The 24,876-nt window shown below is 41.8% G+C and overlaps 1 protein-coding gene, 1 long non-coding RNA gene and 1 other non-coding gene across 5 annotated transcripts in view; 1 reads left to right on the plus strand and 2 right to left on the minus strand.

The window, feature by feature from the left end:
• The window catches only part of LOC122206954, a 114,483-nt gene that overhangs the window by 9,544 nt on the left and 80,063 nt on the right, over positions 1-24,876 (minus strand). The window contains exon 3 of the long non-coding RNA XR_006196631.1: positions 22,099-22,319. This is a non-coding gene — a long non-coding RNA (uncharacterized LOC122206954). The remainder of the gene's footprint in view (positions 1-22,098; positions 22,320-24,876) is intronic.
• On the plus strand, positions 1,279-6,890 carry TMEM100 (transmembrane protein 100). 3 transcript variants are annotated; one of them, XM_042916608.1, is made up of 3 exons: positions 1,279-1,350; positions 4,094-4,236; positions 5,692-6,890. In XM_042916608.1, exon 3 carries the CDS (start codon positions 5,758-5,760, stop codon positions 6,160-6,162), a length of 405 nt encoding a protein of 134 aa, XP_042772542.1. In that variant the 5' UTR covers positions 1,279-1,350; positions 4,094-4,236; positions 5,692-5,757; the 3' UTR covers positions 6,163-6,890. The 3 variants fall into 3 exon arrangements, with proteins under 3 accessions (XP_042772542.1, XP_042772543.1, XP_042772541.1); XM_042916609.1 differs by lacking the exon at positions 1,279-1,350 and adding an exon at positions 1,978-1,995; XM_042916607.1 differs by lacking the exon at positions 1,279-1,350 and having other exon boundaries at positions 3,556-4,236.
• On the minus strand, positions 23,742-23,814 carry TRNAQ-CUG. Its single transcript has one exon. It is a non-coding gene; the product is annotated as a tRNA-Gln (tRNA).

Consider the following 24,876-nt stretch of genomic DNA (forward strand, 5'->3'; position numbering starts at 1 on the left):
GACCTGTTATCCAAAACGAACACACAAGCACAGATCACTTTCCAAAATGTTCGTGATTTCAGAACATAAGTGCAGACACACCCTTAAAAGAAGCATTGGAAAAGAGAAAAACTGGCCAGCTTCCCGAATCACACTGAATCCAATTGGACTGGGTGATGACCCAGATCAAAGGCATGCAGTGATTGGACAGACAGCCGGAAGGAACTGGCATCTTCAGAGCTGCTGGAAATTAGCCAACTCAACCACACCAAGCAAAAGCAAACTGAAAGTAAATATGGGCCAGTAATTGAATACACATGGGGATGCTCTTCACAAAATGCAAAGTTTGTATGCTCCCAAAGGAGAAATGTCCAGGTCTTCAACAACAGAAAGCCAATGGCAAAATCAGAACGCCACCCCCCCTCCCTTTCCAGCCCAGAGACTGAACCTTGGCTTCTATTGAAGGGAAAAGGGCCAAATCTCCTGTCATGGTGTTCACCATCTGCCCTACTCTCCTCCACTTCTGTATCCCCTGCACCTAAATATCTTTGTTTCCAATCTGATTTCTAAATAAAATAAGATTTTTTCAAATTTGGGCAAGTTCTTTCGAGAATAACAAGTTCTGCTCCTTATGATGCCTTTGGTGGAAGTGTTACATGTGGTGCAGTGTGGTTTCAAATCCCCAGGACCAGACTGATGTCGAGGCCTGAAAATTACGTGATTAAGAGTTCAGTTCCTCACAGAAGTGATTTTCCAGTATACCATCATTTCCATGGTGCCTTGCCATCCTCTGATAGCACTGGTAAGACCGCTACTCTGACTTTAGGGAGAGGGTCCACACAAGGAACCACATGTCATTTTCACCACGGATTCTTCTCTTCAATTACTCTTTTTACTTGCGTGTTGCAAGGAAAGAGATTAGTTTACATCCCACCCCCCACACCGCGCACATACTTTCCGAACCCCACACCCGCCTGGAAGTACATAACAAGGTTTACAAATTCTTCTCTGCAGGTTCCTAGCATTTACAGAGGAGTATCAGAAGGGGGGCTTTGGGTAGGGAAAATCTTGAAATCTTGAAAATGAAAGCCTGGATGGGACTATAAAGAGAGTAAAACAAAGCAGGACATTCTTTTCAAACTTGGTTCCCTTTTAAAAAACACGGATTACATTCTCAGAGAGGGAAGCTGAACAAAATGCAGCCGCATTTAAGGGATTTCCTCTCTCCAGTTTTTCTCCGGTCCCTTAATTGTGTTTAAGCCTTGTTGAGTACTTTGTTTACAGTCCCTAGTGTGGTGATTTGCATCCCCCTCTCTGGGTTGCTGTTGGCTGGAGCAGGCAGCTGTCTCAGTCCGATTCTGGCTGGGAAAGGTAAGAATCTTTGCCTTGCTTTTTGAAAGATCTGGGAGAGAAATGTTGAATGCCTACGGCGAGGGGGCAGGGGCGGGGGAGTTAGGGGCAGGGGGCACTGGTTTAATTCACACACTGGACGCTTTCTGAAAAGTTTTCCAAACTTTAAAAGAATCTCCTGGAGCCATGTGTTTTCAAAAGAACCAGAAAGATTCCTCCTCTCTTCTGAAAGGCTTGCAGAAAGAAGACTGGTTGCTTTGTGGATAAGATTTTGCATTTGGGGGCAGGTGTCCCTTTAGGAATTCCCAGGGGCGGGGGTTAATATCTTAAATGCACAGAATGGATGAAGGTAAAAATACTCAAAGACATCAGGCATTGATCACTAGGCATTCTCCCTGAATTTCAATTTGAAGAAGTAAAAGTCAGTTAAAACTGCGTGTGTCCATGAGTATAATGTTAGGCGCTTATTCTTTGTATACAACTTCTGTTTTATCCCAAAGCTTTCTTTGTCTTTGTATTTATCAATACAAATCATCAATTGTCTACTTAAGAGTCTGGAGACACGCATCTGTGTATCTAGGCAGATGTACACTCCTTGTGAAGAATTGGAGGAGAATGAGATGCCTGGAGCCTGGAAAGCCTGAAGAACGCTTTGGTTTATTACAAGTAATGTCAGACCTGCCCATGTTCCCAGCGCACAGACATACTTACTGTCCCTTATTATAGATTCAGTCAAGGGCTCACTGTGGAAAAAGGGTGCCCTCTGGTTTCTCTCTGGTGGAGGTTTGATTCATGTACCTTTGATTTTAGTAAGAGAGGAATATGATGTTCAACAGGGTAACGTGATTTAAGAGCTTCAGTGGGTTTATTGGATTCTTTTGAGAGACCTTGCTGCTCTTATAAGGAACCCCCCCCCCCCCCGCCAAGTCTCCAATGTATGTGGCCAGTGGCCTTTGTATCACCATTTTCCCAGGGCAGTGTTGACAAGTGCTGAAATGCCCTAGTTCTAAGCATCCTTTATCTTTATCACCAAGCCACAGCATTTCTCCTGGATGATGGGTCTGTTTCTTGGACGCCCACAATTTAAAAATGCAAGGATGGCAGCTATGGGGACCTCCAGATACTCTAGCCATCCTCAGCACTCTGGGCTCCCTTGACCTCAGGGACTTTTCAACTTTATTTCTTTTGAGATGCAGAAGCCCTCTCTCTGGCTCCCATTCTACAGAAAAGGACTTCTGTTCCCTCTCCCTTTATGACAAAACCATCAAGGGATTTTTACTAGATGCGGGATGCTATCTTAGAACAGAAGTGAGATGCCTGGGAACATCCGAGCCTTGTGCCAACAGTTAAAGAAATCTAACAAGCCAAGAGAAAGAAGGGAACACATCTTTTCAGATAATTGACTTAACACTTATAAATTTACTGTATTAATTAAAAAGAAGTTCTTAAAACTATAGAGACTAAAAAATAGAGGATGGATAACTTTTAGCTACAAAAGTATAGGGATGAACTTATAATAGTGTCCAAATATTATCTCATTTTTCCTCTCAAAAAGACAATCTGGGACTTTAAAATTTCAAACAGCTTTATCTGTAAAAAAAAAAAAAAAGTATCAACCTATAAAGCCATTTGAGGAAGAGTGGGATATAGACCTTTAACTTAATTGTTGGGGTGTGTGGTGGGCCAAACCATCTATGCTTGAACGTTTCAAGTACCTTGCTCCTGAAAGTGGGCCAAGAAACAGCAGACTGGCATCAGCCAGAAGCTTGTTACAGACCGACGAAATCAGATTCGACATTTAATAAGCTCTCTACATGATTTATGTGCCTATTAGAGCCTGGGGTTCAAACCAACGGGTTTTTTTTCCTTCTGTGTGACCTTTGTGAGATTACTTAACCCTTCTGAGCCTCATTTACAAACTGTTTATAAACTCATTTGTAAACTAGTGAGAAGTAATGCATGCATGCTGTGCGGGCCAGGTCCATAGTAGGTGGTCTGTAAATGACAGTGGTGATGGTGATGCTGATGGTGATGATAATTTCAGCATTGCCAAAAGTACTCACCTCCTAGCACAAGTAGTAAGTGATCATGTTTAAATCAAGATGACTGGATTCCCCCTCAGCCATAAACATTTGCCTCTCACCCTCATTCCTAAGAGAATTAATATCAAACAAGGGGGGGGGGGGTTTAAGCTTCAGATGGCCCCACACACATACAAATAAAGAATATTGGGGAAGCAGAAGAACCATGGATTTTTGCTGGCTTACAGGCTGAATTCAGCTGCCCCATGACTTCACAGCTGTTCCTGCCGCCCTAAAGTGTCTGTCCCTTCAGCTCTGTCCCCTCAGCTGGGTCTGCAACGCTGAGTCTGGGATTTTCTTATGAAAATGCCTGATGGGTGGGAGGAAGATCTGGAGGTTGGCTGGGGGAAAAAATGAGTAATGCAAAGCAGTCTACTTAGTAAATGCTGCAAGAGAAATAAAAGTAAAAGCTGGCTTCTGTCTCTGGGGACTCTAGACTGATTCTGACTTATCATGTCCCTGAGCAGAGCTGGGGGAAGCCAAAACTCGAAATCTGCTGGCAAGGAAGAGAACGAAGGAAAAAAAAAAATGACAGGGAGGGGCAATCCAGAGGGGGAGGAAATAAAAAGAGAGAGAGGGAAAGACAAGCGTCATTTAGGAACAGAGGTAGAGCGAAAGAAAGAACTCCAGGATTTGAAACCAGCCCTACAGCACAGTATTTTTATATCTTTTCTTTTCCCCAGTGGAGATTCCTGTCCTGTCATTTTACTGACAGACAAGCCACTACAGGCTCTTTCCCAGAAGTTGACCGAAGAAACTCAAGCACTGCTGTTTCTTCCCTCCCAAGTCCGGTGTGCCGCCTGGTAATGGATTGCTTTTCTCTGAGGTATGTGCCTGTAGTTGGGGACAGATCTTCGTTTGCAGGTTAACTTACACCTCAGCTTTGGAGCGAAGATTTTTTTTTTCTTTCAGACATAATCTCAAATATCCTTTTACTGGCCTCACCAGTATGTAGGGTGTCACTGGACAGCAAGGATTAATTCAGTGACTAAAAATTACATGCGAATAGGCAGTTCTAAGATTTAGCTTCATTGCACACGGAGTGATAGTTTGACCTCCCAGGGCAGAGAGGAACCTGGGAGGTTTGATTTGGGCTTAAGTTTGTTTTCAGTGGATGCTTAATATGTTCAAAGTGTTAATAATCTCCTTGAAATAGCCTCAAGAATCTTCCTCTGAATTTCTTCGGTAACTGCAATGCTGCTAGCTACATCGCTTCTCGGGGACAAAAGAGGAAGACTTAACATGTCTGAACAGCAGACAAGAGCATTCACCGATTTCTCCTGGGAAGCATTAGAGACAGATGCTTGACTGAGAATTTCTGATATGTGATGGAGAGTCCTGAAAGTGTTCGGGTTCAGATGTTCAGAAAGGTGCATTGCGACAAGTTTTATACGCTAGGGCATGGGGAAATGAAAAAAGTATAAAACTTTCCTGAAAATCAAGCATGCTTATTTTTAAAAATATGTCACAGCCCATGTAGTATTTGAAATTCCTTGTTGAGTTCAAAGGAAAAGTTTGAACCAACAGGTAGTTACTCTAAGAGTTGATCTTATCTTTAAGAAAGTACAAAATTGTATCCTACAACACCGTGGGATTTTTCTTTTTCCTTTTCCCTTCTCAAATGGATTGGAAGATATTGCCACATTTCAGATCACAAATCCTGGCCTTCTTGCCGCTGAATTTTTGCTGACCTGCTCCCCCACCGTGGTCCCAGGACACATGGTGCGCTGTTAAATAGGTACAATAAAGACTTGCTGATTGTCAGCTGCCGTAAAAGAACATCCTTCATACACTGGCTGCTGGTCTTGATACTGATTTGGTGGGCAGCAAATGGGTGATAGTTTGGAATGCATGTTATGCCCGGAAACACTGGCAGAGTCTATGTTGCCCTGAGTTTTGGAACAAACTGTGAGGAGTATTGTTTATAGTGTATTCTCCTCATGAAGGAGGCCGTCTTTTGGATTAGGATTGAGGCTTTTCCGTGTGTTTAGAGAAATGAGAAGCAATAGACAAAGCGGAAAGTCTTGTAAAACATTTGTAGACCGTCAGGGTATATTAAACACTGTAAAGTGCTTCCTGCTTTTTATATCTTCCCTTTCTTTATGGCTATCTGCTTTACCTTGCGTTTTGCAAAGAGAATGCAAACAATTAGGAAAAAAAATATGAAAGCTGATTTTCACATGCATCTGTGCCTCCTGGGAAAGAACCCAGAGGTGCCTCCCTAGCTCCTGACTTCTATTTGCAGGGCTCACTTTGATGCATTTCTCTGTCTCCTCCACAGCTTCCACCCTGGAGAGACCCCCCAGGTCTAGTCTGTGAACCCAGCTAGGAAACGCCGCTAGTAAAAATGACTGAAGAGCCCATAAAGGAGATCCTGGGAACCCCAAAGTCTTCCAAGCCAGTGACAATGGAGAAGAGCCCCAACAGGGAAGTGGTGGTCACCACGGTCCCCTTGGTCAGTGAGATTCAGTTGACGGCTGCTACAGGGGGTGCCGAGCTCTCCTGTTACCGCTGCATCATCCCGTTTGCCGTGGTGGTCCTCATCGCTGGCATAGTGGTCACGGCTGTGGCTTACAGCTTCAATTCCCATGGCTCCATCATCTCTATCTTGGGTCTGGTCCTTCTGTCATCTGGACTTTTTTTGTTAGCCTCCAGTGCCTTATGCTGGAAGGTGAGGCAGAGGAGCAAGAAAGCCAAGAGACGGGAGAGTCAGACGGCTCTTGTGGCAAATCAGAGAAGCTTATTTGCTTAGGACCAAATGGGACCAAATGGGATACGTGGCCTGAAAGCCTTCCTTTCACTGTGTCATCCAATTCACCCAGAACTAGTGTGGGAGAGAATGAACAGAGCGTTGGAGCAGACCAGAGGAATGGGGGTGAATTGAGGCTGGGAGGGTAGAGGGGGTTCTGTTTTGTGAGGAACCTACTTGTGTTTTCATTAATGACAAACTTAACTCTAAGGGCTATTTCTAAGACTGAAAACTCAGCTTTTTTCTCTACATTAAACATTTGAGGGTCATGGGAGGTGCACGGCATTAGACAACACTCATTTCACCTTGGAAAGGAGCCAAGGAAAGATGAGAAAATAATCAGACAGTTCTGGCACACCAGCGACCTGCCTCAAACACACACACACACACACACACACACACACACTTTTGAGGAGTTGTATCATAAAAATGTACTGCCGAGAGTCTAAATCCCCTCAGACTTTGCATACTTCTATGAAATTCTGTGATAATTTTTTTAAATAAGTTCTCTGGCATCTATTTTTTTGCTTTTAATAACGCATCACTGGTGGTACTTTTTCTTGAAGAATAAACTAATATTTTTTATGTTTTAACATTGGACAGTTTTAGATGATTAATGATGTGTCAGAAATTAAACAAAAAGGTAAAAGGCATAGCTACTAGATGACATGGGGGGTTAAATTAATATTAAAATAATCCAACCTAGCACTTTTGATGATTTTTATATAAAGTTTAATGTACATTTCATTCAAAATAATAAATACTTATTGCTGCTGAAACTTCTTAAATGGTTGTTTCTATTGTATTTTTATTTTTATTTATTTTATTGTAGTTATCCGATTTTAAATCGTCCGTCTTCCCCTCCTTGTTCGCAATGTCTTAATCATAGTTCTCTCAAATGAGCGTGTTGCCACTCCCTAACTTATCTAGAAGATTTTTATTGTATCATTTTTTCATGACTTCTGAAGAAAAATATTAATGATGTTCATTATATTCTAAGCCATTAACAATTAGGAAATCGATGCCTGGGGTCAGGAATTTTATAAGGTGTTATTAAATGTGCGTTACCTACTTATTCAATCAGCTGTTAAATATTTGCTTCACGTATTTTCAAGCACCAACCATACGCCAGGCATTGTATAGATTCTCAGGCTGCTTAACTGAGTTCTAATATAACCAAATAAGATCACTGCTTGACTTTTGTGAATATTGAGCTATTCTATACCCAGCTAGGACTCTACTTCAGAACTTTAGCCAGAAATATCCTTGGTCCATGTAGTTTAAACCACATGAAACTAGTATGGGAAGATAGTGAGGCATGAAGCCTTTCTTAACCCTGGGAAATACAAAGAAAAACAAAACAAACCTTGTGTAGCACTTTCAAGAGAGGCATTCTCCCAAGGAATTTAATTAAATATGGCAGGAGCTCTCTGGCACTGACTGCTCTCTGGTGCTCAAGTGGTTTTGTTCAGAGGAGAAGCCTTGATGGCCTAGTTTCTCATGGCTTTGAAGGGCAGCTGGTACAAGTTTGGAGTTGTTGATTATAGTAGAGTACACCACAATTATCTTAAATTCATGCACATCAACACTCCTCTGGGCCAAATGCAAGTATATAGCATCGTGTTGATTTCAGTGAGAGGGAGGGAGCCTGTGCTTTGACATGTCTCTTTCCTGCTCAAAGATATTCAAAGGCTCCCTGTTGCTTGATGAAGAAATTTCTCAGGCAAGTGTTCAAGGTTCTCCACTATCCGATCCAAACAGATGTATCCAGCTTTCACTTCACTCCAACCCAAAAACTCATGAGTTAGCCAGACCAGACTATTCACCATTCTGAATCAGACTTTGGTTTCCTGCCTCCATGTATGTTCACCTTCTGTTTTCCTTCCTCCATAATGTCATGTCCTCTCTGTCTCAACGTATCCAAATCCTGCTTCTCATTAGAGCCCCAGCCTAAATGCAACCCCTTCCTAAAAAGTTTTCCCTTTTACCTCAAAGTAACTGTTCGTTCTATAGTCTCTACTTATTTATTCTCTGATGGCAACTTTCATTTTCTACGATGTTGGTGGCATAAATGTTTTACTGTCTTCCAAATCTCCTTAGAAGGGCATGGTGTCTTTTTTTTTTTTTTACCCCTCATGTGATGCTTAATAAAATGTCTTGCACAGGGTAGGTACTCAATAAATGTTTACTGAATGAACTAAAGAATGAAAAATCAGAAAGTGAGTGGTTTATCTTGAATCAAAGTCCATTTGTTTTAATCTCTTAAAAGAAAATATTTTAGGGGCCCCTGGGTGGCTCAGTCGGTTAAGCGGCCGACTTCGGCTCAGGTCATGATCTCGCGGTCCCTGAGTTTGAGCCCTGCGTCGGGCTCTGTGCTGACAGTTTCAGAGCCTGGAGACTGTTTCAGATTCTGTGTGTCTCCCTCTCTCTGACCCTCCCCTGTTCATGCTCTGTCTCTCCCTGTCTCAAAAATAAATAAAACGTTAAAAAAAATAAAAAAAAGAAATATTTTAGTTCTCAACTCCCCCCAAATAGGTCATCCTACTCCGCCCTGCCTCTACTGTAAGCAACATGTGTAGGTGAGTATTTACTACCCACGTACTTCTCCAGCCACACCTGCCCTTGAGAATGCTTGAAAAGTAAACTCAAGAACGATTTCAGGCCACCAGGGGGCCTCATGCTGCTACCTGAGTCCCAAAGGAAATGTGGAATGATAAATTTAAAAACAGAAATGGAATCATATCTGGACATAGCAATATCTCTCCTAAATGTGAGGAGCTGGAGAAGATTCTCCACTGAGCTCACTACTACTCTCCTCCCTAAGCCACTTCACAATGACTACATCTGGGTTCTCCTAATCAGTATAGGACCCCTGTCTGGGAGGCTTCAGTCCCATTAAAGGGCACACATCTCTGCAAAACTGTGAGGCACAAAGATAGTGCTATGCACTGTGAATTTCAACTCCTATGATGAGCATATTTGAATTGGGGCATCACAGCTACCTTATAACATATCTTTATTGGGCAAAGCGTGTCTTTTCAAACAGTTTTATTATATAGTAATAAGCAGATGTGGAATGCATGTACAAGCATGATACAAGCATATATGTATTAAAAATATAACTTGGTCCCATCCTGGAGCATCAGGAACCAGCTATATCACCCAGAAGGATACCCTAAATCCCACATATCCTGGGTCACACAGGAGCAACTTCTGACCTCATCCTGAGCAGCCGGTCTCTGCCCAGGTGAGAACCATAGCCACCAGGTAACTCTGCCCTTCCCACCTCACTGTCTTTGTTAATATGGTGAATCTTGTCTAGAGAAGATGATCAGAGTCATGTGGATCCTGCAGGTGGCTGAAGCCAGAGGATATGCCCAAGGGGGCCAAATCACAAAATCCTCAAACCTACATCTTTGTACCATCACCACTCATAAAAAAAGTGTGTGTGGGAAAGATCTCCTGGTCTCCTGGGAAGTATTATGATTTTGAACTTAGAAGATCTGATTATAAAGGCGCCTGGGGGGCTCAGTCAGTTAAACATCTGACTTTGGCTCAGCTCATGATCTCACGGTTCGTGGGTTCAAGCCCCGGGTCAGGCTCAGTGCTGACAGCTCGCAGCCTGGAGCCTGCTTCAGATTCTGTGTTTCCCTCTCTCTGCCCCTCCCCTGCTTGCACTGTGTCTCTGTCTGTCAACAATAAATACATGTTTAAAAATTTTTAAAAAAAGATCTGATTGTAAATCCTAGTTCACTTGTTAAACTAGTCAGATGATCTTGAACATTTAAGCCTCATCTTTAAAATAAGGTAAATTTTTAAGAAATGATTTAGATTTTTATAAACAATAAAGTACTACATAATTTTAAAATTGCTATTTATGATAACATCTAATGTTGACTTTAGCTTCTTTCTCTGCATACTGTCCCAACATATCATTAAGCATGAAGCAGCCTCCTGTTTTGGTTAATTGACTTTAATCAGTCACTTCATTTAACCTTGACATTATCCGCAAAGGCTTTCTAGACCCAAAATAATCCGAGGAAAGTACCTGTTCCAAAGATAAATCATAACTTACATTTCCTTATTATTGTTACAATTTTCAGTGCTTTCACATACATTGGAGTCACTGTAGAGGTATATGTGATATGGAAATTCAGTTAGGTGCCCTCAACATAAAAGAGATTAAGAGAGCGAGAAATCCTTCCCCTGCCCCCTTCTCCCACCACTGCCATTCAAGTCAGTCTTGTCTTAGGCTGCCCCACAGAAAGGAAGACCACCGAAGGCAGAAATCTAACACAAGAAACAAAAACACGTACATTCCTAGTTCCTGGCTTTTGAGCTTCCAAGGGCATCCAGTGATTTAAGGCTTATCTACAGAATTTTCTGTAGGGTGGAAAAGAGTAGTTTGTTTATAGTTGTTTATAGTTGATCTTTACATTACTGCCTGACTTTAGTACTTCATCTTGTATACAACAGTATTCAACGATACCTGATGTTACCCAACATTCTTCATCACACTTGAGGCTAGAAGGGCAAGTGTCCAACTCTTCAGAGGAGCAAACCACGTTCAGAGAAAATAAGTGAAGAGAATAAGTGACTTGTTCAGTCAAGTTCTCACAGTCAGGACTAATATGCTGACCAGATACTGTAATCATCCCAGATTTACACCAAGCCATAACTGATATCATTTTCAAAATGTCTCTCTATTAAAGGAAGACAATAAAGGTGTTCTAACACCAACTTTTGAACAATTCTTTTTGAAGTATAATATATGTAGATAAAACTGTACAATTCAAGGAGTTTCACAAACCTGTAGAGCTAAAATCCACATGAAGAAACTAAATGCAGCAGCTTCCCGAAGTCCCCCTTGAATCTACTTCCAGTCATTATCTTTTCGGAAGGACAGCATTCTCACTGCTAACCCATAGAGTAGTTTTGCTTATTTTTTAACTTTATATAAATGGAATCATATGGTAGGTACTCTTTGTGCCTGGCCTCCCCTGTGCAATATTATGTTTGTGAGGTACATCCATATTGTTGGATATAGCTGTCAGTGGTTCATTCTCCTTGCTGCGTAGAGTCCCGTTGTACCAGCACACCATCCTTTATTTATCTTTCCTATGGTTGATAAGCATTTGGATAGTTTCTAGTTTCCAAATATTAAAAACAGTTTTTGTGTGGGGTGCCCGGGAGGCTCAGTCGGTTAAGCGTCCAACTTCAGCTCAGGTCATGATCTCGCAGTTTGTGAGTTCAAGCCCTGCATCGGACTCTGTGCTGACAGCTCAGAACCTGAAGCCTGCTTCAGATTCTGTGTCTCCCTCTCTCTCTGCCCCTCCCCCACGTGTGCTCGCTTTCTCTCTCAAAAATAAATAAACATTTAAAAAAGTAGTTCTTGTCACAGCTAGCCTTTCGGATGGCTCCCGATGATCCCTGCTTCCTAGTACTCACACTCCTCCTACATCATCTCAGGGTTGGTTTGTGTGACCAGTGAAATATGGCAAAGTGGTGGCATGTCCCTTCCAAGATTAGGTTATAGAGACATTGAAGCTTTTGCCTTGGTGTTTCTCTCTCCTCTCTCTCTCTCTCTCTCTCTCCCCTCTTGCTCTGGGAGAAACCATCTGCTATGTTCTGAGGAAGCCATGTGGTGAGGAATTGAGTCCTCCAGCTAATAACCAGAGAGGAGCTGAGACCTACCAGCAACTACCTCAGTGAACCTCAGAGACCTACCAGCAACTACCTCAGTGGGAAGTGGATCCTCCCACAGTGTAATCTTCTGATGACTGTATCCCCACCTGACAGCCTCACTGAAAACCTCATGAGGCACCTTCGGCCAAAACCACCCAGCCAGGGCTGATTTATATGAGTTTTGTGGGCTCTAGGCATTATTTTCTTCAATGGTCCCTCTCTTCCACTGGAAGGAAAGAAGGAAGGAAGGAAGGAAGGAAGGAAGGAAGGAAGGAAAGAAGAGAAAAGAAAAGAAAAAAGAAAGAAGGAAAGAAAGAGGGAGGGAGGGAGGAAACAGAAAGGAAGGGGAAAGGAAAGGAAAGGAAGGGGAAGGGAAGAAAGGAAGGAAGGAAGGGAGGGTGGGAGAGGGAGGGGAGAGGAGGGTAGGGTAGGGGACTAGGAGGGGATGTATCTCACTTATTGCAAGAAGGAAATTGTCTTGACAAGTATTGTGGGCCCTAGGCACTGCAAACAATGGACCTAATGGATAAATTGGAAAAATAGGAGTGGAAAAATAGGAGTTATATTTGGGATTTGAAGAAGCAAAACAGCAAGATGAAAATTCTCTGGGAAGTGCTCTGGAGACCAGAAGCCAGGCTAAAACCTGAGAGTTTAGCTCACAACGCTAACAACTTTTATGGAGCACTCACTGTGCTCCAAACATTATGCTCTGAGCTTTGCCTGGATGGTCTCATCTGATCCTTACACCAATCCAATGAAGGAGGCACTATTATTATCCCCATTTTATAGATGAGGAAATGGGGTCACCGATTCAGCCATGTAATTGAGATCACACAGCTGGTAGAGTAGGATCTGAGTTCAGATTCTAGAACACACTCACTTACCCACTATGCTGATACTCCCTGGTACACAGTAACATTTCACTACCTGATTCTTGAATAACTGTCCCAAATAGAAGTTAAGCAACATGGCATTGAGAGTCTAAGCTAAAGCTAAAGAGTGAGTCAGTAGTTCTGAGAAACCAGGACTGAAAATGCTGATGATTATTGAATCCTTCACCATCTGAAGCCAGGTCCTCTTAGAATTCTTACCATATATTTGTAGCATTTTACACCTTTCAAGACACTCCTACTAGTAAACATAAGACTGACTCAGGACCCCAGTCACATCTTCCACCACCAGATCTGGTGCTTTCACTCTCAGCTTCCTTGAGTTTCCTGTGTGGAAAATTCAAGGTTCAGAATTATCAGCCAGCCTCAGCCTGAAATTGGAGGCAGGGTGTGACAGAAGTGCATAGCAGAAAAACTTGACATACTTTAGGCGGAATCAAAGAAGTCTTCCTGCAGGTGGTGACTTGATAAGAGCAGGACAGGTAGAGGAGTTGGCCAGCTGGTGGGAATAAGTAAGGAGAAGCAATCAGGGATCCTTCCAGAGGGGACACCCAGAGTGGGTGCTTTTTTTAAAATAAAAAAAAATTTTTAATGTTTATTTATTTTTGAGAGAGAGACAGAGTGTGAGCAGGGGAGGGGCAGAGAGAGAGGGAGACGCAGAATCTGAAGCAGGCTCCAGGCTCTGAGCTTTCAGCACAGAGCCCAAAGAGGGGCTTGAATCATGAACTGTGAGATCATGACCTGAGTCAAAGTTGGACGCTCAACTGACTGAGCCACCCAGGTGCCCCAGAGTGAGCCCATAAAGGTCATGGGGAGAGCTAGCCCTCAGCATCTCCACCACACTGGATGGCTGTAAAGCAACAATGAAATAAGTCCGTCAGGGGATTTAACAATTGCAAAATTCTGTCCAAGAAAAGAGGCTCAATGACACCAATATCCATATGGTTCAAACTTATGACTAGAGAACCAAATGTCCGGGCTCTAATTGAGCAGAAACACTTCACTTTAATCTCGGAGCATTATGAGGATTATGAATAAAACATATCGTCATAACTAAGATCTTCCTCCTCCTCCTCATATCAATAATTATCTCCCCAGAAGATGGTGGAACACTGTGGTTAAGGACATGGACTCCACACCCAAAATACCTGGACTTGAAATTCAGCTTTACCACTCTCTTGCTCTGTGTCCTGTACAAGTAAACTTCTCTGTGCCTCAGTTTCCTCATCAACGAAATGGGAATATTAATGGCATGTCTCTCTCCTAGGGTTGTAGTAACTATTAACTGCATTAATAGATAAAAAGTGCTTTATGTCAATGACTAGTACTCAATATAGTAAGGAGTACTAGTATCTATCTTAAAGGTAGTTTTAGTGTTTATTTATTTTCAGAGAGAGAGAGAGAGAGAGAGAGAGAGAGCATGAGCACACAAGCAGGGGAGGAGCAGAGGGAGAAGGAGAGAGAGAATCCCAAGCATGCTCCATGCTGTCAGCACAGAGCCCAATGAGGGGCTCAAACTCACAAACCATGAGATCATGACTTGAGCTGAAATCAGTAATACTGGGCCGCCCAGGCACCCCTTGAAGTTAATTTCAAAGCATCGCTGATACATGCTTTGAGAGAGTTTGTATGACAATTAAAGCTACAGAAGTCACAAGCAAATCAGTTTCAATGAGATGTTTGTGGAAAAACAGCAGTTTACCTCATGAGAGAAATTACAAACACTGAGAGAAAATGGGTTGACACAGAAACTTGCATTCAGTCATATCTGGCAGGAACCCACCCCCTCAAAACCCATGTACGTTTATCAAAATTTTGTTTTCTCAGTCAGAAGTTGTTTATGTTCAGCATGTTCATATCCAAGTTTACATTTCTCAAAAATAACCCTGATGCTATCGAGCTATCTAGCCATCCAAAGGGCCAGTTTGCATTTGGACAGTGCTTTGCCGTAGGCATAGCGATTTCACTTTCATTGCCTTGCTAACTCCTTCCTTCCAGAGGCTCTGTGAAATATTATCCTCATTTTTAGATGAGGAAATTGAGGCTTGGCAGGGTTAAATGGTTTGCTTATGATCAAACATTTCATACATGACAGAAATAAGACTCACACCCTGATCCAGGTCTTCTGTCTTCCTGTTCCACCTGGCCACTGCCCCACTAACCTGCTCCCATGGAATGCCCCCCCACCCCCACCCCGGCCAAACAGCCAAGGATGCTTCAACAAGCCTTGATACCTGTTATACCTACAGCTATGCTTTATTGTCCTCTCTGATTGGACATAGACTTTTTTAAAAAAAGTTAAGATGGTAAGGGTGCCTGGGTGGCTCGGTGGTTAAGCATCTAACTTTGGCTCAGGTCATGATCTCATGGTTTGTGGGTTCGAGCCCCACATCAGGGCTGAGCTGTCAGCACTGAGCCTGGAGCCTGCTTTGGATTGTGTGTCTCCCTCTCTCTCTGTCCCTCCCCTGCTTGTGCTTTCTCTCTCTCTCTCTCTCTCTCAAAATAAATAAATAAAATTTAAAAAAAGTTCAGGTAATGAATTGAAATTTTCATCAACATCTGAAATAAGTATATAGTTTTAAATCATGTAGAAAATATAATTTGATGGGAATGCAAGCTGGTGCAGCCACTCTGGAAAACAGTATGGGGGTTCCTCAAAAAACTAAAAATAGAACTACCCTACAACCCAGCAATTGCACTACTAGGCATTTATCCAAGGGATACAGGTGTGCTATTTCGAAGGGACTCATGCACCCCCATGTTTATAGCAGCACTATCAACAATAGCCAAAATATGGAAAGAGCCCAAATGCCCATCAATGGATGAATGGATAAAGAAGATGTGTAGATGTGTATATATATATATATATATATATATATATATATATATATATATATATACATACAATGGAGTATTACTTGTTAATCAAAAAGAATGAAATTTTTCCATTTGCAACTACGTGGATGGAACTGGAGGGTATTATGCTAAGTGAAATTAGCCAGAGAAAGATAAAAATCATAGGACTTCAGTCATATGAGGACTTTAAGAGACAAAACAGATGAACATTAGGGAAGGGCAACAAAAATAATATAAAAACAAGGAGGGGGGACAAAACAGAAGAGACTCATAAATATGGAGAACAAACTGAGGGTTACTGGAGGAGTTGTGGGACGGGGGGATGGGCTAAATGGGTAAGGGGCACTAAGGAATCTACTGCTGAAATCATTGTCGCACTACATGCTAACTAATTTGGATGTAAATTTAAAAAAATAAAAAAGAAATTAAAGAAAAAGAAAATATAATTTGATTATACAATGCACAGTTGTCACTACCCAGATCTTGTTGCTTTTGAGGGTTGGTTGGTTTGTTTTTAGATAATAGAAGCTTACATCTTCATAGAGTTTACATCTCAATCAAAAGATGGTCTTTATCAGTGGTTGCCAAATGCCTGTCCAAGCACTGACATCATCAGACTCACATAGAAACTCTATAAAGACAAAGATTCACAGGTGTTGACCTCATCAGACTCACGTAGGAACCCTATAGAGACAGGTTCACAGGTGCTGACCTCAGAGACTCTGCCTCAGTAGATTTAAAATGGGACCCAGGATTTGTATTTAAAAACAAACGAAATCCTCCAAAATGTCCCAGGAAATGAAAATTAATAACCACAATATAATATTTTTTCTCATTAGATTTTTAAATTTCTCAATACATTTATAATAAAGTAGATTGATAAATATAGTGCTGGTAAGGGCAAGAAATCAGGTAATATGGCCATATTTTTTATTAAAATGTAAATGCATATGCTTTTTATTCCAAATTTAGTTCTGAAAACCTACCTGATCATAGGTTTTACATCTTTATATAGACGTAACAGAACTACAAGAATATTTATAGAGCCACAATATAGGGGAATGTTTTTCTCTGGAATTCTATTTCTACTCCCTCATTCAAATTCTTTCCTCACTTATCTTCAAAATAAATAACTATATCATTAAAAAAGAATATTGCTTTCTGCATTGCCAGTATTTATACACACATACACAAAAACAACCTTTGAATGAATTACGGTGCACCTGTATTACATACACTGTGTAGCTGAGAAAACGAATGAGGCAAGTTGGTATGGACTAGTATTAATTTGCAAGGATATCTGCAATATATTATGTGAAAGGCAAATTTTCAACTAATATATATCATATGCCATTCTTATCAAATAAATTGGAAGTGTATTTGAGCTTTTTAAAATAAAACCTTGGGTGCCTGGGTGGCTTAGTCGATGATTAAGTGTCCAACTTGGCTCAGGTCATGATCTTGCAGTCTGTGAGTTCGAGCCCTGTGTCAGGCTCTGTGCTGACAGCTCAGAGCCTGGAGCCTGCTTCTGATTCCGAGTATCCCTCTCTCTCTGCCCCTCCCCCACTCATTCTCTCTCTCTCTCTCTCTCTCTCTCTCTCTCTCTCTCAAACATAAAAAATATTTAAAAAATTAAAATAAAAACTATAGAAGAACACATGGTGACTCATTAAGAGCATGGACATCACTGGAGTGTTACTTCAAGGAAAAGGAGATGATTTTTCTTTAGACTCTTCTGCATTGTTTTGATTATTATAACGAGCAATAATTAACTTTAAAAGAACATAGAATGAGAGGGGAGAATAAAGTAGTACTTGGAGAAACATTACAAATAAAAATAAAGTGCTTATAAATGATTCCAGTATGTAGCCATGTTTGACAACTGCTGATTCAGGCCAGCTCTCTTCCGAGATTGGGCTCCACTCATTCATTCATTCATTCATTCGTTCACGCACTCACTTGCCCAGTATTTACTGGATATGTACAATGTGTTAAACACAGGTAGATATCAGAAATCCGAGAATTAAAAAGAAATATTTTGTGATTGAATTAATAAAGTCTGGCTAAGGTAGTTCAGACATAAACTTACTACAAAAAACAATAAAAGCCTGTAGGGTGAACTTTCCAATCTGTGTATTAGCTACATATATTTGGATTCTGGTACCTCTGGTATCAAGATAGAATGGGAACAAAGTGCCTACGGTAATTTGGAATAAATACCTATAAAAGTCTTCAGTGTAATAGTAATAAGAATGCAATATACTCTATTGCTTTCCCTTTCCTTTGTATTTATTCAAAAATTTTGGGGGCACCTGGGTGGCTCAGTCAGGTAAGCGTCCGACTTTGGCTCAGGTCATGATCTCACATTTCGTGGGTTCCAGCCCCACATCAGGCTCTGAACTGATAGCTCAGAGCCTGGAGCCTGCTTCAGATTCTGTGTCTCCCTCTCTCTCTGCCTCTCCGCCTCTCTCTCTAAATTAAAAAAATTTAAAAAATAAGTTTTTTAGGTCATAGCCTTATGTGTGTTTGGTTTCATTGCATTATTTGTGGTATAACAGTAGTAAATTAATGAATCAATAGTTGAAACTACTCCTTCAGGAGGCAGCCACACCCTAAAAATACCCTTTGCCTAGGAACCCTGAAGAGTAGTAGAGAAAACCCAAGTGGGGAGGGGGGGCATTGAAAAAGCCTTTTGTGTGGTTTTAACACGGACTGGATCAGCCAACACTGAATCACAGTGGGTCTGATACCCACTGCTCACAGGTTCCCTAGCATTTTCATTGGGAAGTAGCCCATGTCCAAAAAAAACAGAATTACCCTTTTGCTCCATCTCAGCCTCCTATCAAGAAAAGCAAACACAGATGATTTTCCATTTCAAGTTCAAATACAGAATGGATTGCTTCTTGTTTTGCTTGACTGGGGCAGTTAATGAGAGTTCAGAGAGTGGCACCCTGCCAGGCACAAATCAGTTGGGATCACATTGTCATAGGAACCCAGAAAAAGAAATAGAGAGAGGGAAGGGGCTGACCCAGGAAAACCGTAAGTTTGGAAAAGGCGTGACTGTGATCATTGGTCTCTGAAACGTCCGGCACATGCCGCCCTTCTGTATAGAGTGGCTAGTCCAGGGCAGAAAGGGCTATTTGGAGGCAAGGCTTGTGTTGCTTCCCTCTTCTGCGAGCAGACTCTATAATAAAAGTGCTTGCATCAGAGGAAGACTGACAACACATTTTAGCACTTTCACGGTTCCAACTTAATCATGGCAGGAAGCTTTTCTGCTACTGGGAGAGCAAGTTGCGTCACTGGGAACATCTGACTCCAGGATCAAGTGTCAATCACTTTGCCTAAGGTCGTTAAAAAATACTAGGGTGTCACCTTACAACATAAAGGCTTTGCCTGAGTAACAATTAAGAGGAAACACATAGCATGATAAATAATTGAACAGGTGGATTAGAGAAATGCCTTTCCTGTGCAAAATGAGAGGGGTGATGGACAGCTGGAAATCCAGCCTCTTTGGCCATCTTCCTCCACAGCCCAGGGTTCTAACTGGTTGAACTTCCCCCCTCCCTTTTTTTTTTTTCCACTTTGCCTTTCTTAGTTGTTCAACGCATCTCTTTGGCCTTATGGAATCAGACAAGCTGCAGAGAAAGGCAACACCTCAGAAGTTCCTGAGAGCAGCTTTCAAAGGACGCCTGCCAGTGACTAATGCTGGGGAATCGCCCACTGAGTGGGATGATATTTTGGATGCAGTTTGTACAGGACAAGCTCTGCTGTGGATCAAATGGCAAGTCCGTCTGCTTACATGATTGGAGAAATACCCTGTTTGACTTGTTGGTGCCAAAACACCTGTGAAATGCAATCTGAATGTCACCTCCTCAAATAGGGTCTCTCATTTGACTTTTAAGCGTGTTTTCCTCCCAGACCAACAACGTAGTTGAAGTCTCCAAAAATGGGACACGGGGTGCTGATTCACTGTGTCATTCCTAGCAGTCCAAACAGCTTTGGTTCTTGATATCCTGGAAGTATTTAACACCAGAAAGTTCTTGTATCCTCACATTGGTAACTGCCCACCAACAGGTGCTTTTCCAGTAGAGGACAGAGGAGAAAGAGAGAGAAGGAATGAGAAGAGAGAAAGAACACAGCAACTTTTGCAAACAAGCCACCATGCTAGTTTCTATTTGCAGCCCAGCGGCAGTATTTGAAGTCCTCAGTGAAAATAAAACCCTCAAGCTTGGAACTCTTGCTACCATGGCATATTTTTAAATGGTTACGAAAGGAGTCTGAGCATTCACCCTGGCCATGTCCAAGATTCTTGGGCCACTCTGTGCATAGTACTTGAGATTGACCAAGCAGGCAGACCCTTGTTTTGCCAAGCTAGGACACGGAAAGAAGATGATACAAGTTGGGCTAATAAGAAAGGCAGAGGGAGGAGATGACCCAATGTGATAATTCCTGTCTTCCAAAACAGAAAAGTTAACCATACTAGAACTGCATGGAGGCAGAATATGAAGACAAAATAAATTTTTTAAAAGAAAATATTTGCTAGGAAAATTTCGAACATCTACTAAAACGAGAGAGGATGGCATAATGAACACCCACGTCCCTATCACCTGGTTTCAACAATTATCAACTCATGGTTAGTATTGGTTCTTTTGTGCCCTGCCCCCAGCTCCCATTAACCACCAGATTATTTCAGAATAAATCCCAGGAAACATGCAATGGATGATTTAAAAGGCAAACTTTTACAAGGTTTATGAACTGGCTGTAGGTTAGCGAAGATAAATACTGTAGAAGGCCAATTTGGATCATTCAGTTTAGAAAGGTATTCTTTAAAAAGCTTAAGCTCTCCCTGAGCTTTCATACTAACTAACATTTGGTTTCATGCCAGTTTTGTAAAACTTTTCCTGGTGGTTTATCTCATGGCTAGATAAAGAGTTATATGCAAATAAACAGCAGACCTATATTCTTGTGGGATATGGAGTTTTGGAAGAAACAAGGGTGGATTGTAACTGAGAAGGGTGGTGACCCCAGGAAGGGGTGCAAAATGTAGTTGAGCTCACAGGGGGTATGGAGGAGCACGGAGATCAGAGAGCCTCTGCCGTTACTAGGGTTACTCCATGGTCTGCAGCCAAAGCTGCCTTTTGATCTTCATCCTTCAGACCTTATTATTAATGTCCCCAGAGGGCTGGCCTTTCCCTCCTCACTCACCCAAACCAATCTGGAATCACAAAAGGACAAGGAAACTTAAGGGTGAGCATCTGAATATACCAACTTCCCCAGGCAGCTTTGTAGCTCTGTCTTCCCCTCATCTCTACTTCCTCACTGTTATAAGGGGGAGAAGTGGAAGCAGGGCATTCAAAACCCGGTGGCGATTCACTTTCAATGTATTTAGTACATGCAAAGATGGAGTTAGCAAAGACATAAATTACAATGCTACTTAAGGAGTCTTCATTTCAACTGGGTAAGGATTAATCCCAGTATTAATCCTTTGTAGCATCCAGCTTCCCCTGGACATTTTATTGTATTTTGATAGATGGAAACTAGGTTATATATTATTGCAAGGTTGCATACATTCAATTCAGTAGAATTTCAAAACTCCTATTATATACGGAGCACTGTGGAAATGCTGAGGAAATAAAAAGTTGAATAAAAAATGGTCACAGGGCTCAAGGAGTTTGCAATGCATCAGAATTCTGCAGGCAAGTATACACATGGCCATAAGGTCATCAAAAGAAAAATATGAGACAAGAAAACAAATGTGCATGACAAGAAATGTTATCAGCAGAGTGTGATGAAGATGTGGAGGGAAATGTCATTTATGTGAGGGTGGTGAATGAATCCTAAAAGTCTGGCAAGCTGGAGCAGGATTTCAATGAGAGAAATTGGAGTTGAGGAGAAGAAAGCCTTTCACGAAGAAGGAAAGTGAAAGAAAAGGAAATACATGAGAACAAGTGCAACATGTTCAGGGAAATGCAGAGCCCACGGTGGCAGGAAGGTAGGTTCCCTTTGGGAAGGATGAGCAGGGTAGGGTTTAAAAGGCAAGGCGAATGGGGCGCCTGAGTGGCTCAGTCAGTTAAGCATCCAATTCTTGATTTGGGCTCAGGTCATGATCTCGTGGTTTGTGGGAAAGAGCCTCAGACTGGGCTGTGTGCTGAGAGCACAGTGCCTGTTTGGGATTCTCTCTCTCCCTCTCTTTCTGCCCCTCCACTGCTCGCCTGCACAATCTCTCTCTCTCTCTCTCTCTCTCTCTCTCTCTCTCTCTTTCTCTCTCTCAAAATAAATAAATAAACTTAAAAACTATATAAAAGGAGAGGTGATTACATTAAGGCAACAAGCAAAAACCCTCTGAGGGAGTTACATGCACAAAGCCTGAGGCAGGATTACCTGATCCTAGTTCTGACCCTGAGCTGAGTAATCACAGATTAATCACTGAGACCTTCAATTTGAAGGTCTCTGCCTATAAAATCAGGATACAAACAGTACCCATCTCTGTCCATTATTGTTTCCTCACCTTATCAGTGGGGTACAGCAAGGTTTCCCCGGATTGTGCAAGAAGAGGCAAGGTTGTTCCAGTTCATATCATATTGGGGAGGGGTTGAATGCAGCCACTCCGTCTACCAACGCTGAGGTGTGCTGATCCCAGACAGCTCTGAAGCCTAGAATGCTCCAGACAAGGAGAAGATTCTTCTGGAAGGCTGCTTTTCTGTTGCTGGCAGGACAGCAGGGCTTTGCCTGGATGGGAAAACATTCTTGCAATCCCAGGGAGGCTCAGCCAGCAGCAGCGTTTTGTTTTGGCTTTGCTGGGAGAGCCACCCTCAGGTTAACTGCCTGAGAGGGGCCCATGTCTCTGAGGAGTCATGGCAGGACCTTCCCATTTTCAGTCAGTTTGCCTTATGACATGTGGCCAGCCATGTCTCCATGATACACCCCAGCCCATTCCACAACTCCAAGGTTTCAGGCACTTTCCAGTTGAAAAATTCTCAAAAGTGGAATGAAAAGGGGGGTTGGGAGTGTGTGAGATTATGATGTGACCTGACAGCCCTGGGAAGGATGGGTCACCTCTCTGCTCCCTCCCCTTCCAGGGTTATAAGAGCCTTTCCTCCTGGAAGGGGTGGAGTGAGAGCTGATGCCAATTTAATGGGTCACAACTGGGTGTCTCTCCCTTCCTGGAAGGCCTGGCAACATCTCTCCTACCATTGTGATTAGGAAGAAAGCTTCCCAAGGATGATTATCTAATCAGGGAATTAGCCTTGGTTCATGAGGCAAGCATTAGGGGACTCAAAAAATCTAATGGAAAAAAGGCCCACATCAGGAAATAGCGCCAGTAATCACACCCTGAATGATTATTATACACAAACACTAGGAAGATTTGGGACAATTATTTGTAAACGATCATCAAATAAAATGGTCAGATATTTATCTTGAGCACCTGCTCCATTAAAGATATTGCCAATTTCTCTTACTTGGTTTCCCCCATTGAAGTCACTGCACTGTTGGGCTGAATTTGCTCAAATTATGGACTAGGGACCATCTGATTTCAAATTCTCTAAGGTGCTTGTTAAACGTTTGGATTTCTGAGTGCCACCTTACACCTATGGCATCAGAATCTCCAGGGGGCAAAACCTAGCAATCTGAATTTAAAATATTTTATTAGAAAAATTTCAAGCATGTTCAAAAGTAAAGAGGAAAATATAATAAGCTACCATGTCCAATCTTATTTGGTTAATACTCCCACCCCAAATTATTCTGAAACGAGTATCAGATATTGTATCATCTCATCTGTGTGAAATATTCCAGTGTGTATCTCTAAATAATACTTTCTAAACATCTAAATGCATTTATTATACCTTTAAAAATTAACAATTTTATAGTCATAAATTTCCCATGTTATCTCGCAATTTTTTAAATGTTTATTTTGAGAGAGAGAGAGAGAAAGTGTGTGAGCGGGGAAAGGGTGGAGAGAGAGAGAGAGAGAGATACTCTCAAGCAGGCCTCATACTCAGGGTAGAGCCCAACATGGGGCTCCTTCTCACAACCCGTGACCATGGGATCATGACCTGAGCCAAAATCAAGAGTCAGATACTCAACAGACTGAGCCACCCAGGTGCCCCTCACGGTTTTTTGTTTTGTTGTGTGTATTTTAAGTAAGCTACATGCCCAACATGGGACTTGAACTCATGACCCTGAGATCCAGAGTCTCACGCTCTACCTACTGAGCCAGCCAAGTGCCCCATTTCACAATTTTTTGAATCAAAAACCAAATAACTTCCTCACATTGCAATTGGCTGATACATCCCTTGTCTCTTTTTTCCCTCCTGTAATACTCTTCCTCCACTCTCCGCTTCTTATTTGTTGAAGAATTTGGGTTGTTTGTGCTGTAGAGTTTCCCACAGTCTGCATTTCACAGGTATCACTTAAGATATCTTTCAACTGCTGTAGTTTCCTTCAATTTATTTAATAATGTTACATAATTAATTTTATAATTTATATATTTTATTTGCAATTTATTATTTGTTAGTAATTATATAATAATTACCAATGCTTTCCTTATTATCATTTAAATGTAAAGCATCGATCAGATTCAGATTTGATGTTTTTGGCAGGAATACTTCATAGGTGGTGCGAAGTATTGAATACTTCCATCTGGGGGCACTAAGTGTCTGGCTGTCTTTTTATAATATTAGTAGTTATTGATGAACATGGCTCAGTCCCATTAACTCACTGGGGACTTTATTCTTGAAGCAATCCAGGTGAATTTTACACACTTCATTTCCCACCACCATCCTTCCCCTCACAGCCTATGTTGTGGTCATACTGAACTTCTGCCATTGCTCAGTGTTGCCATGTTCCTTCACACCTCCTTGCCTCTGTTCATGCTGACTCTGTGCCTGTACTGTCTTTCCTCCAGTTCAATACCTGACAAGTTCCTTCCTATGGAAGTTTCCCATAAGTAAAAAGAGTTCCCTTCATGCCCGAATGGACACAATACATATCTCCCTCCTGGCATCTATCTTTTTGAAATGTAATGGTTCTTTAAATGTTTGTCTTTCACTATGCATGGGATCTCCAGAAAAGCAGAGAGAAGTAAGAAAGGCATTCTGCACATAGAATTAGCATAGCAAAGAAACACTGGTGAAAACAGCTAGACATCTCAGGATATAAGTTAGGATTCTTGGGGTTGAAAGCAACAGAAACATCTCTGTCTGTAAGAAAGAAAATGGAGATGCATTGGAATAATATCACTGGCTTGCAGAACCATCAGAAAGCTGGAGGATCAGGCTCAGAAAAT

The sequence above is a fragment of the Panthera leo genome, chromosome E1, assembly GCF_018350215.1.
Source record: "Panthera leo isolate Ple1 chromosome E1, P.leo_Ple1_pat1.1, whole genome shotgun sequence".
In the NCBI taxonomy this organism is placed as follows: domain Eukaryota; kingdom Metazoa; phylum Chordata; class Mammalia; order Carnivora; family Felidae; genus Panthera; species Panthera leo.